The sequence below is a fragment of the Diaphorina citri genome, unplaced genomic scaffold, assembly GCF_000475195.1.
Source record: "Diaphorina citri unplaced genomic scaffold, Diaci psyllid genome assembly version 1.1 scaffold484, whole genome shotgun sequence".
Taxonomy (NCBI): domain Eukaryota; kingdom Metazoa; phylum Arthropoda; class Insecta; order Hemiptera; family Psyllidae; genus Diaphorina; species Diaphorina citri.
This window is the reverse complement of record NW_007377919.1, coordinates 86,061-101,265: the sequence shown is the minus strand read 5'-3', so window position 1 is coordinate 101,265 and position 15,205 is coordinate 86,061. Positions and strand designations below refer to the sequence as shown.

Sequence of the window (15,205 nt, the reverse complement as noted above, 5' to 3'; positions counted from 1 at the left end):
TTTTTTTTTAAAAGTTTAAAAAGGGGGTGGGGGTACAAAAAAAAAAAAAAAAAAAAAAAAAAAAAATGGCCGACGAGTTACAGGAAAACCTATTAATCTATACGATGTAAATATTTGCACAAAAGTTCTGTGTGTGATGTGTAGGAATCTAGGATTGTCACGGGTTTGAAAATTTATGGTTTTAGTTCTTGAACTTTTGTTGGTAATTTATTAGTTATTTATTCAAAAAGTTTATTCTCATTTATTGACAGAATAAATATATTTCCAAGAGATGACGTTTTCGTTTTGATTGTTTACCACCATTTTGTGTGATGCATAGAGTTATTGTTGTTATTGAGTTTGATAGAACAAATGTTTATTCTTTGCTTTAACCCAATCAGTTTGATTTCTTGATATTAACCCAAAATGTAACAAGAGGTCTTGGTTGTTACAGCAGTACAGACTCTGGCTGTGAGAAAAAAAAGGTATTTCCTTCTCTTAGGTGCTAGCAGTTTCGTAAGAACAATATTGAGGAGTTGTAGTTGGTTTGAAGTTGGCAAAAAGGCCAACACATCTCAATCTTCGGCCATTTCTCGAGCTTCGGCCCATAGTAAAATTTTGCTAAATTCGGCCCGTTTAACGCAAAAACTATACATTTCTCGAGCTTCGGCCCATAGACACTTTTGATCTACAACCTGAAAAGAACCTGTATGGAAAATTTGAGCTAATTTTACCCAAGTTTGAATTTTGAAAAATTGACAATATTTCGCATATTTTACCCCTGTCTAGCGCAAAAACGGCACCTTTCTCGAGCTTTGGCCCGCAGACACTTTTGATCTACACCCTAAAAAGAACCGGTATGGAAAATTTCAGCAGATTTTACCAAAGTTTGAATTTTGGAAAATAGGTAAAATTTCGCAAATTTTAAGCACACATGAGTTTTGGATCTCTTGATAGGTGTTCAAGATTCAAGGGCATACTATCGTAGGAACGAGGAAGTCAGTATTTGAAAATTGTGTAATTATTGGTTTGAAAATTGTGTAATTATACTCTGTCAAGACATCAAATAACATTTACATACGAGACATACAACTATACAAAAATATCTGCAAAAAGTGAACAAAAAATGTGTAAAATAAAATTATAAGTGTCAAGAAAGCAATAAAAAGTATAAAAGAGGGAATTTTTGAAAATTTTGAACGCCAAAAATCACTGAAATTTCAAATAGTATTTTCTTTCCAAACAAAATATTCGCGTTTTGTATGACGTGTTGTTTGTGATATGCCAAAAAAATTGATGCTTTGAAGGAGACATGTTTAACCCTTGTTTTGAATAAAAAGATTCCTAAACTGTATTGGGAAATTTGACACATCCTCTAAAGTTTGTTTGGCAAGTTCTTTCAGGCAATCTTTCTTTTCCCCTTCTCTTTTTGGACAGTAAAATTGTCCAAATTGTCTGCTCTAGTTCCCCAGGCATTAGACGGTTTATACGATAAAGGGTTAAGAGAAGAAACGTGAGACGAGAAAAAAAAAGTGCAAGTGTCAATAATTTGAGATTTCAAAAAATATGAAAAAATAAAAGGAGTAGGAAAAGAAGACGAAGACAAAGAATAAGAAGAAGAAGACGAAGAAGAATAACCTAGATCAAGAATATTATTTGTGTTATAGCTCAAAACATAATCCAACTTGAAAAGTCTAGGCCTTAAAGAAGACAGGAGTGATTTATCCCTGAGAGAAACTTTGCACCTTTAAATTTCGCCCTAGATCAAGAATATTATTTGTGTTATAGCTCAAAACATAATCCAACTTGAAAAGTCTAGGCCTTAAAGAAGACAGGAGTGATTTATTCCTGAGAGAAACTTTGCACTTTTAAATTTCGAACATTATGACGTGACGTAACGGGAAAACCTTGAAAAACATTACATAACCATTGTAATGGTAGCTCTGACGTCATAATATTTGCGAAATGCCAGGTCCAGTTCTTAGGAACAGACCACAGCCACCACAGGTACGAAATTTAATGGACGGACAGTAATCCTCGTTTTATATTTTACAACCCACATTCGAAAGACTTTTAGTTGTCTTTTTTAAGGGTATTGTCTACGTTATATCCATTTTACGGTTTATAGGAAACACACTTCACATAGGTATGTTCAGAGGTGTGTCCTATATGAAAACGATGAAAAAATAAAAGGAGTAGGAAAAGAAGACGAAGACAAAGAATAAGAAGAAGAAGACGAAGAAGAATAAGAAGAAGAAGATATTTCAGCAGATTTTACCAAAGTTTGAATTTTGGAAAATAGGTAAAATTTCGCAAATTTTAAGCACACATGAGTTTTGGATCTCTTGACAGGTGTTCAAGATTCAAGGGCATAATATCGTAGGAACGAGGAAGTCAGTATTTGAAAATTGTGTAATTATATTGGCAAAATATGAAGGCTCTGTCAAGACATCAAATAACATTTACATACGAGACATACAACTGTACAAAAATATCTGCAAAAAGTGAACATAGAATGTGTAAAATAAAATTATAAGTGTCAAGAAAGCAATAAAAAGTATAAAAGAGGGATTTTTTAAAATTTTGAACGCCAAAAATCACCGAGATTTCAAATAGTATTTTCTTTCCAAACAAAATATTCGCGTTTTGTATGACGTGTTGTTTGTGATATGCCAAAAAAATTGATGCTTTGAAGGAGACATGTTTAACCCTTGTTTTGAATAAAAAGATTCCTAAACTGTATTGGGAAATTTGACACATCCTCTAAAGTTTGTTTGGCAAGTTCTTTCAGGCAATCTTTGTTTTCCCCTTTTCTTTTTCGACAGTAAAATTGTCCAAATTGTCTGCTCTAGTTCCCCAGGCATTAAAAAAAAAGACGTCTTATACGATAAAGGGTTAAGAAAAGAAACGTGAGACGAGAGAAAAAAAAGTGCAAGTGTCAATAATTTGAGATTTCAAAAAATAAAAGGAGTAGGAAAAGAAGACGAAGAGAAAGAATAAGAAGAAAAAGAAGAAGACGAAGAAAAATAAGATGAAGAAGAATAAGACGAAGAAGAATAAGAAGAAGAAGAACAAGAAGAAGACGAAGAAGAATAAGACGAAGAAGAAGAATAAAAAGAATACGACGAAAAAGAAAAAGGGGAGGGGGAGGAGACGAAGAAAAAGAAGAGGAAAAACAAGTGAGAAAAACGTAGAAGAAGCTGAAGAAGACAAAGTAAGAAGATTACATCCAATCTGAGAGAGGGGGGGGAGCAAGAGAGAGAGAGAGAGAGAAAATGCACAATTTAATACAACATGGCGGATAGTTCAAGTTCAGTACGTGATGAAATCACTATAAATCTAGAACGAAAATAAGAAGAGAAAATACAGAGAGAGGGAGAGAGAAAGAGATAGAGAGAGAAAGGAGAGGGAGAGAGAGAGAGGAGAAAAGGGATAATGAAGTGAGAGAAAAAAAAAGTAAAAAAAGAGAGAGGAAAATAAAGTGGGAGAATGAGATAGAGTCAGAATGAGAGACAGAGGGAAAGAGGGAGAGAGAGGGAGAGAGAGAGAGAGAGAGGGAGAGAGAGAGAGGGAGAGAGAGAGAGAGGGAGGGAGAGAGAGAGAGAGAATGTCAGACATGCAGTCATGTTCGCAAAACTAACAACAACATTACAAGTAAATGTGCTGGGAGAAGAAACTACATAGAAGGAGAAAGAGAAAGGGAGGGTAAAAGAGAGAGAAAATGAAGGAGGGAGAGTAATAGAGGGAGGGTGAGAGAGAGAAAGAGAGGGACAGAGAGAGGGAGGAGGGAAGGAGAGGAGAGGGAAAAATAGAGGAGGGAGGGAGGGGAAAAGAGAGGGAGAGGAAAGGAAAGATAGAGATAAGACGAGGTTAAGGAGAGGGCAAGAGGAAGAGAGAGAGAGAGAGAGAAAGGAAGGGAGAGGGGGGAGAAAGAAGGTGGGAGGGAGCGAGGGAGAGAGAGAGGGGGACAAAAAGGGAGAGAAGAAAAGGAAATATGTATCGTTTTCTATGTGGGTGTGTTCGAGAAGGATAGAGATAAAGAGTGCCAGAGGGAGCGTGAGAGAAACAGAGGTAGTTATTTTACAGGAGAACAAAATGTAAAGAAATGGAGAGAGACAAAGAAAGATAACAAGTGGGAGTAACATGCAATGAAATAGAAGAAAAGGAGGAGGAGGGAGGGAGAGAAAGAAAGAGGGAGGGGAAAAAAGCAAGATTAAGAAGAAGACAGATTAGAGGCAGGGAGAGAAAGAGATAGGGATAGGAGTGACGGACAAAGATATTAAGGAGGGAGTAAAGAGAAAAAGGGGGAGGGAAAGGAAGGCAGATCCAAAGGCCAATGCTTTAACCACTGCACCACTGAGGGTGGGTGTCACTAACCTTCTTTTTATCCCTAAAAGTCTGTTAGCTGAACAGTCCTCTTAAGCTTATACAAATCAAATGGAACTTAACAACCTGTTAGCTTAACAGCCCTGTTAAAACTATACAAATCAAATAGAACTTAACAACCTGTTAGGTTAACAGCCCTGTTAAAACTATACAAATCAAATGGAACTTAACAACCTGTTAGCTTAACAGCCCTGTTAAAACTAAACAAATCAAATGGAACTTAACAACCTGTTAGCTTAACAGCCCTGTTAAAACTATACAAATCAAATGGAACTAAACAGCCTGTTAGATTAACAGCCCTGTTAAAACTATACAAATCAAATGGAACTTAACAACCTGTTAGCTTAACAACCTGTTAGCTTAACAGTCCTGTTAAAACTATACAAATCAAATGGAACTTAACAACCTGTTAGCTTAACAGGCCTGTTAAAAATATACAAATCAAATGGAACTTAACAGCCTGTTAGCTTAACAGGCCTAAGAAGGGCTGAAAAAATATTGGTGAAATCCACTGAGAGGCTAGTTTTTCCCTAAAGTAGAATAGAAAACCAATTCTCAGTCTTGTAGTTTCAGTTTCTCTGAGGGGGGAACAACCATGTTGAAGATAGCGCTAGTGTCGACGCTCCTGGTGCAACTCATCGGGGCCAACGAATTCTACATCGATGACCACACCATCCCCAACGAATTCTTCAAGGGTCTGCAACCGCTGAAGACCCCGGAGGAACGATTGACCAAGTTGAACAACTATATTGGCGAGTATGCGGAGAACAGGACCAAGGCGTACGAAGACATGCCGTTCCTGCAGAGAAAACTGTTTGGTGAGTGATCGAATTGACCGATCCTAGTTATATCTTGAGGTTTTATTTTAAGGTATGTCCACTCATAGTCGACCGGCCGTCGATCGATGTTGACTGAACGGTTCACACTGCCTCGACAACATAGATTCAGCTCTTCACCTCATCGATCGAATATGTTCGGACACACCTTTAGGACTAATGTCCGGGGCAACGATAAGATGGTCAAACAATCCATTTTTGTTCTAAACTACAATCCCGATTCGCACTTATGTGACAATTTTCGGAAAGAGACTGATGGAACCTACGGGAGTCAAAAGGGCCACTGCCTTTCACACACAAAGGATATCTATCCCTCGCTATTCAGCGGGAGAACCCGGCAGCGGTAATGGAAACCCTACCAGGTTTTACCAACTTAGAAGAAATTTTTCATCTAATATTTTTATAATTTTATATATAAATGTTGTTTGACCATTTCTGTAGTTTGAAGTATGAACTCTTGCAATTTAGTTTAAAATTTGCCGCATGTCCGCAGGCTCTCAAGTCATCTAACATAGTTTTATGCATAAATGTTGTCTGACCATTTCTGTAGTACCTATTAACTCTTTCATGTTTAAAATATGCCGCATGTCCACACGCTTTTGACTTTTCATGCCGCATGTCCGCAGGCTCTCAAGTGCCGCAGTTCCACCACGACGAGGTGTCTCGCAAGAAGCAGATCAAATGGGACCCCGAACATCTCAAGGAAGTCAACAATCTGCCTTTCTTGAAACGCGTCTGGGCGCGCACCAAGCATCCGGAAACCTGCTCGAAATGCAACGGACTCGACGAGTACAAGCGCGAAATTGACGCCAAGATGGTCGAAAAGATGCGCAACATCACCGCCATTGAGGAGCAACTGCGCCACGGAAAGAGTAAGTTGAGAAACAAATATGTCCGTCAAATGGCTATTACTACCAAAAACTCTTCCAAAATAAGCCTTGACTTTGCCGAGAAATGAATAGCTCAACTTCCGCCGTACACATATGCGATCTGTCGAAATACAAGGTTGTGAGATGTGAGACTTAGTAGAATATAAGTCTGCAGACAAATCGTAAAGTGTGTGTACCTACCAGGTTCAAGAGATCGAATACGAGATGAGGCCCGTTCCCACTTGTCGTGAGTTTCATCCGATTTAAATGACAGTGTTCCCACTAAACATGACACGATTTTTTCCCCGAATGACACAAAATGTCTATGTAGGCAATGCAATTTAAATGAGTGTTCCAACTTACGCACGATACGATTTTTTCCGAACGACAAGTGGGAACAGGGATCTTCATAGGGATATAAGAGACACACAAAGTCTAGGGGCATTCAAGACCTCCCTAGTGCAATATCTTAAAGGCTCACAGTGAAAGAAGAAAATTTAGTGGTTGGGTGGAAGAGCTCCTCCAGGAGAACCCTGCCACTCAAAAGAAAGCCTTAAAAAAAGACCTTCACTTGACGATCTTTTCCAGACCACGAGAAATGCCACAGTCGTGGCAACTGCGACAGTCACGGTGATGACACGATAGAGGCCGCAGTTGTCTACGAGGATGTGTCGTCCAACGAGGAGAAGAAACGGGAAGACGAGATCCTGAAGGAGAAACAACGCCAGGAGGCGATTGAGAAACTGAACTATCACTTCTACAGACGCGCCATCATGGAGTCCAAACTGACCGGGGAAGCGCCTGACCAGGTAAATGGTAGAGATTTAGAAATATGTATGTAGTACAAACAAACAAACAAACAAACTTGACGGGGTTTTGAAAGAATGAGTGAAAAAAAGAAAAAGAGCTCAAGGGAAGAGGAATTAAAAGATGTTTAAAGACGTAAACAAGAAAAGAAAAACTGTGAAGAGGAACTGATAGTCATAGTCATGTCATAATAGAGGATAGGTTGAAGAGTTCTAGAAATGTCGCCAAATATTAGTAAAAGAAAACGATTTATTGGTTTGAAAAGAAAAGTACTTTAGTACCTCAAAAATAACAGTAAAACTAGTGAAGAGCAGTCTATCTTGATGTGTAATCGATCTAAATTTCACACATGTTAAACAAAATATGACAAATGTTTCTATCTATGTAAATATGTGACATACATATCTTAATTAAAATGTTGGTCAATCCTTCTTGTCCTCCGCCGTTTTTCAGATCTTCAAACAATACCACCGTATGAACCCACAACAGCTGCAGCAGAGATTCCAGGCATTCAAGACCTCCCTAGTGCAATATCTTAAAGGCTCACAGTGAAAGAAGAAAATTTAGTGGTTGGGTGGAAGAGCTCCTCCAGGAAAACCCTGCCACTCAAAAGAAAGCCTTAAAAAAAGACCTTAACTTGACGATCTTTTCCAGATCACGAGAAATGCCACAGTCGTGGCAACTGCGACAGTCACGGTGATGACACGATAGAGGCCGCAGTTGTCTACGAGGATGTGTCGTCCAACGAGGAGAAGAAACGGGAAGACGAGATCCTGAAGGAGAAACAACGCCAGGAGGCGATTGAGAAACTGAACTATCACTTCTACAGACGCGCCATCATGGAGTCCAAACTGACCGGGGAAGCGCCTGACCAGGTAAATGGTAGAGATTTAGAAATATGTATGTAGTACAAACAAACAAACAAACAAACTTGACGGGGTTTTGAAAGAATGAGTGAAAAAAAGAAAAAGAGCTCAAGGGAAGAGGAATTAAAAGATGTTTAAAGACGTAAACAAGAAAAGAAAAACTGTGAAGAGGAACTGATAGTCATAGTCATGTCATAATAGAGGATAGGTTGAAGAGTTCTAGAAATGTCGCCAAATATTAGTAAAAGAAAACGATTTATTGGTTTGAAAAGAAAAGTACTTTAGTACCTCAAAAATAACAGTAAAACTAGTGAAGAGCAGTCTATCTTGATGTGTAATCGATCTAAATTTCACACATGTTAAACAAAATATGACAAATGTTTCTATCTATGTAAATATGTGACATACATATCTTAATTAAAATGTTGGTCAATCCTTCTTGTCCTCCGCCGTTTTTCAGATCTTCAAACAATACCACCGTATGAACCCACAACAGCTGCAGCAGAGATTCCACGCTGTCTACCAGAAGTATCTGGAGATGAGAAAGAAAATGCAGGAATACTACAAGAACAACCAGCACAGAGAGGGAGAAATTCACAAGGAATATATCAAGTGAGTAGATAAGGTGTCCATAGCTCCATAGTATGTAATGGCCTAATAGGATGTAGGATGGTTAGTAACGTGAGAAAAATTAACAAATGTTTCTTACTATGCATAAGAGACTCTGTATTACAAGTTAGTATTTTATGAAACTGCACCATGAAAGAGGTTTTTAGGGGGTTTGAAGTCACTGTATAGGTAACTGCCAAGATTTTCAATGACGAGGGTTTTTACCCTCCATTCGGCGATAAGCTGGCCGCCTACTCACGTAAATCTCATACAGTCTCAGTGGGGGCCATTTAAAAATCCCCCAGCTTGCATAATAACACCTGCAGGGTTGTCAACGCCGTTTTCAGATCCCTGGAGAACAAGGAAGGACTCGAAGGCCACCTGGACAAATACCAGAAGTTCCTGCGCGAAGTCCAGGAGCGCAAACGCAAGGAAGAGGAAGCACGCAAGGCGTACGCCCTGAAGCAGATGGAGGCCGCCAAACGGGCGGAAATGGAGCACAGGCGCCGCGAACAAGAGAGAAAGGAGCAGGAAAGGCACAAGGCGATCTACGACAAGTATTTGGCGGAACACAGGAAAGCTGTCAAATGGCTATTACTACCAAAAACTCTTCCAAAATAAGCCTTGACTTTGCCGAGAAATGAATAGCTCAACTTCCGCCGTACACATATGCGATCTGTCGAAATACAAGGTTGTGAGATGTGAGACTTAGTAGAATATAAGTCTGCAGACAAATCGTAAAGTGTGTGTACCTACCAGGTTCAAGAGATCGAATACGAGATGAGGCCCGTTCCCACTTGTCGTGAGTTTCATCCGATTTAAATGACAGTGTTCCCACTAAACATGACACGATTTTTTCCCCGAATGACACAAAATGTCTATGTAGGCAATGCAATTTAAATGAGTGTTCCAACTTACGCACGATACGATTTTTTCGGGTGGATATGACATTTTTTCGGTAACATTTCAGTATTATTGTTTTCTGAAAGCAAGAACAAAGCAATTACTTTAGTAGGAACCAGTTACAACTTAAAGGTTCAAGGCGCCTTACAGAAAAAAAGGTGTTTTTGCTTAAAAAGGGCGTCACCCCCAATAGCAATTAAGAGTCATTGACACCTAACACGATGTGGCTAGAGCTTAATTCAACTTGGGTATCAGTTCTGATAATCTAAAATATTGATCTACCTAGATCAAGAATATTATTTGTGTTATAGCTCAAAACATAATCCAACTTGAAAAGTCTAGGCCTTAAAGAAGACAGGAGTGATTTATCCCTGAGAGAAACTTTGCACCTTTAAATTTCGCACATTATGACGTGACGTAACGGGAAAACCTTGAAAAACATTACATAACCATTGTAATGGTAGCTCTGACGTCATAATATTTGCGAAATGCCAGGTCCAGTTCTTAGGAACAGACCACAGCCACCACAGGTACGAAATTTAATGGACGGACAGTAATCCTCGTTTTATATTTTACAACCCACATTCGAAAGACTTTTAGTTGTCTTTTTTAAGGGTATTGTCTACGTTATATCCATTTTACGGTTTATAGGAAACACACTTCACATAGGTATGTTCAGAGGTGTGTCCTATATGAAAACGATGAAAAAAAAAAGTGCTTCCATTTCTAGTCGTATTTTTCCGCTCCCCAATTTAGTCTCGCTTCAGGATGGCGCGCCATTTTGATAAGGAGAAATCCTTTCAGTTTCCGAAAGGAAAATACAGCTTTTCCCTTCGATTTTTAGTCCGTCCTTCCTTTATTATTACTAAAGGTAATAAAAGGTATAAGGGACGGACTATATACGTTATATCCATTTTACGGTTTATAGGAAACACACTTCACATAGGTATGTTCAGAGGTGTGTCCTATATGAAAACGATGAAAAAAAGTGCTTCCATTTCTAGTCGTATTTTTCCGCTCCCCAATTTAGTCTCGCTTCAGGATGGCGCGCCATTTTGATAAGGAGAAATCGTTTCAGTTTCCGAAAGGAAAATACAGCTTTTCCCTTCGATTTTTCTTCTAAATATTGTACATGAGTTTATAAGTAGCTTCCCCTTCTGAAAATGTCACCCCACGCCACCGCCTATGGTTTATAGGGAAGGTTTATAGCCCCTAAGACTTTCAAGTTTATTTTCCAAGACTTTTCAAGTTTATGGTCACATATCTCATCAAAGTTCCCACACTGACTTCAAGGTATTTATTTAGACTTTTGTTTTTATTTTAAACTTTTTATTCTTCCCCACATTATCATCTCACTACTTTATGGGACTGTTTTCCTTTAGAGTAATGGAGTTTTTCATTTCATACTAAAACACTTTCTTTCTTGCAATGCGTTTTGTAGCAATGCATTTGATACAGTTCATCATAGAGGTAAAAGATGTAGTTGATTAGATGTTTTTATTATCGTTAGGTATAACTACTTCCATTTGATTGAAAACATAGATTTAAAATTCACGACTTGACTTGGACCAATTTCCAGATCCAAAGGCCAATGCTTTAACCACTGCACCACTGAGGGTGGGTGTCACTAACCTTCTTTTTATCCCTAAAAGTCTGTTAGCTGATAAGTCCTCTTAAGCTTATACAAATCAAATGGAACTTAACAATCTGTTTGCTTAACAGGCCTGTTAAAACTATACAAATCAAATGGAACTTAACAACCTGTTAGCTTAACAGCAGATGGAGGCCGCCAAACGGGCGGAAATGGAGCACAGGCGCCGCGAACAAGAGAGAAAGGAGCAGGAAAGGCACAAGGCGATCTACGAGAAGTATTTAGCGGAACACAGGAAAGCCAAGGAGCAGAAGGACAAAGAGGATGAGTACAAGAAACAGGAGCTGGCGAGTCTGGACAAGCAACTGGCTGAGATTAACATCCTGAAGGAGAATATTAAGAGAGAGATTGAGAGGACCAAGAAAGAAGGTAAGTACTTTCGAACATCCCATCGACAGTTTCATAGACATTTCTTTTCTGTACATAGCTATAGGCATTTCTTGTCGGTTCATAGGCGTCTTGACTTGAAATTTTGAATATTATTGGTGGTAGAAAATTTTGGTGATTGTAAAATTGTGTGCGGAGCTGCAAGATTCGTGGCAGTTAAGTACTAACCTATCACTTTTTCTAAGGATTCAATCCTCAACGAAAGAATAAGTGAATACCAAGACGAATTAATGAGAACATGGACACCATCACCGTGGTATAAGCAGGCTAATAAAAAAAAGAAGAAGTTTTTAGTTATTTAGTTATTTTGCCATCTTCAAAATCTAACATCAAGAATGTTAGGTATACTTTGAAGATCGAAAATCAAAAATGTTAGGTCCACTTTGAAGATCGAAAATCAAGATCGTCAGGTCTACTTTGATTTTCTATCAAGACGTACACCGTGAGATAGGTGCTATCCTTATCTCACGGAGACGGAAAGTAAATAAGTTTAGCTACATCAGATTATTGTAGAGTCACTTCTTAACTTCTTTCACAGGAGACGAAAAGGACCTGGCATCTCTGGAGAAACTGGAAACCGAGCTCCTCCAATGGGAACAGAAAGTGAAATCCGACAAGGAAATGAAACTGTCCACCCTCAACGTGATTGCCGACAAGGTAATGAACCAAACTTGATATCAGGTAGTTCTGACAGTTACATCTGATCAGGTCCGCCTGTCAATTCCACCCTAAACGTTATTGCTGACAAGGTAATGTACCAAACTTAATAATTTAACTGAACAGGATGTCATAAATGGTCACAAATCGTACACGGCGTTGATTTAACTTCAGTAATCGTTAGGAAAAGGTGCACTCAACGTCTTGAAACCAGTGACTATGAATCCTAATCAAGCAGTGTCGTTGTTCCTGGAAGAAGCTTTAGTGGGTTGAGCAGACAGGAATGGAAACCAAACCCTGAGTCATGACGCTAGCATACCTTGCAAAAATACTGGAACTGTGAGCTTCACTCACTAAAAAGAGATCTATTAGTCCAAGAGCTAAAATCAATAAAATTCAGCATTTCTTAATGTATTGTGCCAGCCACTCACGCTTAGACCGTATGTCAGACAGTCAAAAGGTGTGTTGCGAAAAAGGCTTCAGACCTAGGTCTGTCAAGTTGAGAGACCTAGGTCTCGAGATTTTTCGCCACCCACGCTCAGAAAATCCGATAGACCGCGGTCTGAGCGTGAGTGGCCACCATTGAAGTTTAAATGTCCAACTCACTTCGTTCGATTCCAGGTGAACATTCTCCGCGAAAAGCTCATGGCGGAACTCAAAGCTGACGTGGTCCACGGACACCACCGTAACGAAGAGTCGTTCGAGAACGCCAAGAAGCGATACCTGTACGTAAAGGAGAACTTCAACAAGCAGGTGAACAAAGTGAGAGACAACCTGGTGCGGCAGAAGGAGGCAGAGGAGGAGTATGACAGCAGTGTGTACAAGGATGAAGATGAGGACGATGAAGAGGAAGAACATGAGGGTGAGTTGATTCTTGGTAAACAGGATGGTGTGGGTTCAATCCCTCAGCCGAGGTGTTAAACTTGATCCTCAATATTGTTTGAGAATCTGACCACGGTAACTAGAATACTGCTGGGATAAAGGGACTCTTTGGTCTTATTCTATTTAAACCAATATGTCTGCAATCTTTTGTGCTTTCTTTATGTTTGCTTGAGGGAACTGTAACTACTGAGGTCTCATCTTCCCGAAATTAAAAAGAATGCAATTCAATTAGACAGGATAGGAAAAAGAAAGCCGTTCTCAGAACGAACCTTAGTGTTAATTGTTTAGAATAAAGTCCGACCCGGGCAGGAATCGATGCTGTGACTTAGCGGTTACAAGGCAGGCGCTCTAGACTCTAAGGCTTAGAGACTAGCGCGCCTTAGAGTCTAAGCTAACTAGGCTGGCACAATCTGGCACATAGGCTTACGTACTAAACAGCCGGTTTACCCTTTCAACTCTCTTCCCTCAGACTACAACACCCACGAGCGCCAGCTCATGGAGATTGACGAGCTGAAGACCCACCTCACCAACGAACTAGACAAGGCCAAGCGAGAAGGCAGCCACGTACGAGACATCTACCAACTGGAAGGCGCACGCAAGCAGATCGAAGACTGGGAAGACAAGGTAAAGAACGAAAGCAACCTCCGTGGCCGAGTGGGTATCACACTAGGCTTGTACTCCGGCTAGCAAATGATGCGGCGATCCGAATCGCAAAATATTGGAAGAGTAGTATCTGACACGGTCATTGGTCAAAGAGGACAAGGAAAGTGCACTCCGGAGGTCCCGGGTTCTCGGCGGGGTCGAAGTTTTTTCGGCTCTGTGCTTCGGGGGTGCACTCAGCCTCGTGAGGACAATTGAGTAGCTACTTTAATCGAGTAGCGACCAGTGGCGGCATTATCAGAGTAAAAAGAAAAATTATAGATACCTATGTCTGAAATTTATCCTGCTGGGATAGGACTGAAAAGTCCCTTCACCCCCGCAGTCTAACCAAGGTCTCATATATTTTGACATATTTATTTTTATTACTATTTTTACATTTTCTTTTTTAGGTGAAGCATGACAACGTTCACCACTACGAGAAGGCGAGTCTGGTGAACAAGAAGATCAACGAGTTCAAAGGATTCCTCAACTCGTACAAGGTGTACAGATACAGCACAACCCCTAAAGCCGAGGAATAAAGCAGCACAACTATCGAAAGCCGAGAAAGGAGGGAAAAGTTCACACTTTCACAGCAAAAGTCAAACAAAAATTGAGGGAGTTCGTAGAAGGTTTTTCTACGAACCTAACACCTAAGGAGGAGTCCTAATACCCAAGGAGGAGTCTTTATCAGCATTTTCATCACAGCACAAATTCATGATTCTTAATTTGTACAAGGTGTAAGTAGGTATATCAAAGCCTATACATATAAGGGCTCAAGAAGATTGCAGGATTCAAAGTTGATCAAGACATTTTGGTTGTGGATATTTTTGTTTTATTTGATTGTGAAAAATAAATATGGACAGTGGTCAGTTCAATTCATCACAGATGTAAGAGTCTTCCTCTTTTCTTTTTATCATGGTGGGATTCATTAAAAATTTTGAATGACCAACATTGTGTCTTTACCTCAGCAGTCTAAACAAGGTCTGGTATATTTGATGGGTTCATAATAATACATGCATCAGTAAACAAGTCAAAAGACCTTGCTAACTTGTAAAAAAAGGAGTCATGAAAAAAAAATAATGAAATAAAAGATACTCATTAAAACAGAAAGGAGGGAGTCTAAAAAAAAAAAAAAAAAAAAAAAAAAAAAAAAATGAAATAAAAGATACTCATTAAAACAGAAAGGAGGGAGTCTTTTCCAGAATTGAAAGTGTTTCCCAGAAAAGTCTCAATAAAGCGACTACCTGTTGCAAATGAACAAGGTTGCATTTGATACTCTTGTAAACTTACCTTCCTATCAAATACAGATCTTAGACTCCGGGGGGCAAAGGATCAGTCTCTTTCTAGTAGTATAAATGAGGTATCAAATACAGAAGATCTTAGACTGCGGGGGATAAGGGACTTTTCAGTCTCCTAGCAGTATAAATGAGGTATTACGTGGGTTTTTCAATTCGAACAAGGTTAAGAAATACGGAGTCGAGCCCAGAAGCAAAATCGTTTGACTTCATTGCAGCAAAACATGAACGCGAGAGAGCCGAGAGACACATCCTTTGAAGACAATATTCTCAATGCAAAAAAAATCTGGTGTGAACATCACACGACTTTACTTCTGCTATTGAATAATGCTTATTTTTTGTAATTGGATAAATTGGTATGTATTGGATTGTATAGGGTAAATGGTATTGAATAGGGGAAATATTGGATAAAATTGGTAAATGGTCAATTCAGAAAAGA

At 39.3% G+C, this 15,205-nt stretch overlaps 1 protein-coding gene across 4 annotated transcripts in view; it reads left to right on the top strand.

Annotated features, from left to right (window-relative positions):
- The window catches only part of LOC103509294 (trichohyalin-like), a 23,530-nt gene extending 9,166 nt beyond the window's left edge, over window positions 1-14,364 (top strand). For 2 of the 4 annotated variants that reach the window (XM_008473899.2, XM_017444131.2), the window contains exons 2-11: window positions 4,933-5,183; window positions 5,828-6,073; window positions 7,532-7,752; window positions 8,204-8,355; window positions 8,679-8,826; window positions 11,041-11,275; window positions 11,832-11,950; window positions 12,572-12,812; window positions 13,302-13,456; window positions 13,882-14,364. In XM_008473899.2, coding sequence (XP_008472121.1) covers window positions 4,961-5,183; window positions 5,828-6,073; window positions 7,532-7,752; window positions 8,204-8,355; window positions 8,679-8,826; window positions 11,041-11,275; window positions 11,832-11,950; window positions 12,572-12,812; window positions 13,302-13,456; window positions 13,882-14,010 — 1,869 coding nt within the window. In that variant the 5' untranslated portion in view covers window positions 4,933-4,960 and the 3' untranslated portion in view covers window positions 14,011-14,364. Of the gene's footprint in view, window positions 1-4,932; window positions 5,184-5,827; window positions 6,074-6,658; window positions 6,880-7,531; window positions 7,753-8,203; window positions 8,356-8,678; window positions 8,827-11,040; window positions 11,276-11,831; window positions 11,951-12,571; window positions 12,813-13,301; window positions 13,457-13,881 lie in introns of all 4 variants that reach the window. The other 2 variants (XM_017444132.2, XM_026823680.1) reach the window with 2 other exon arrangements.
- Window positions 14,365-15,205: the final 841 nt, after the last annotated feature.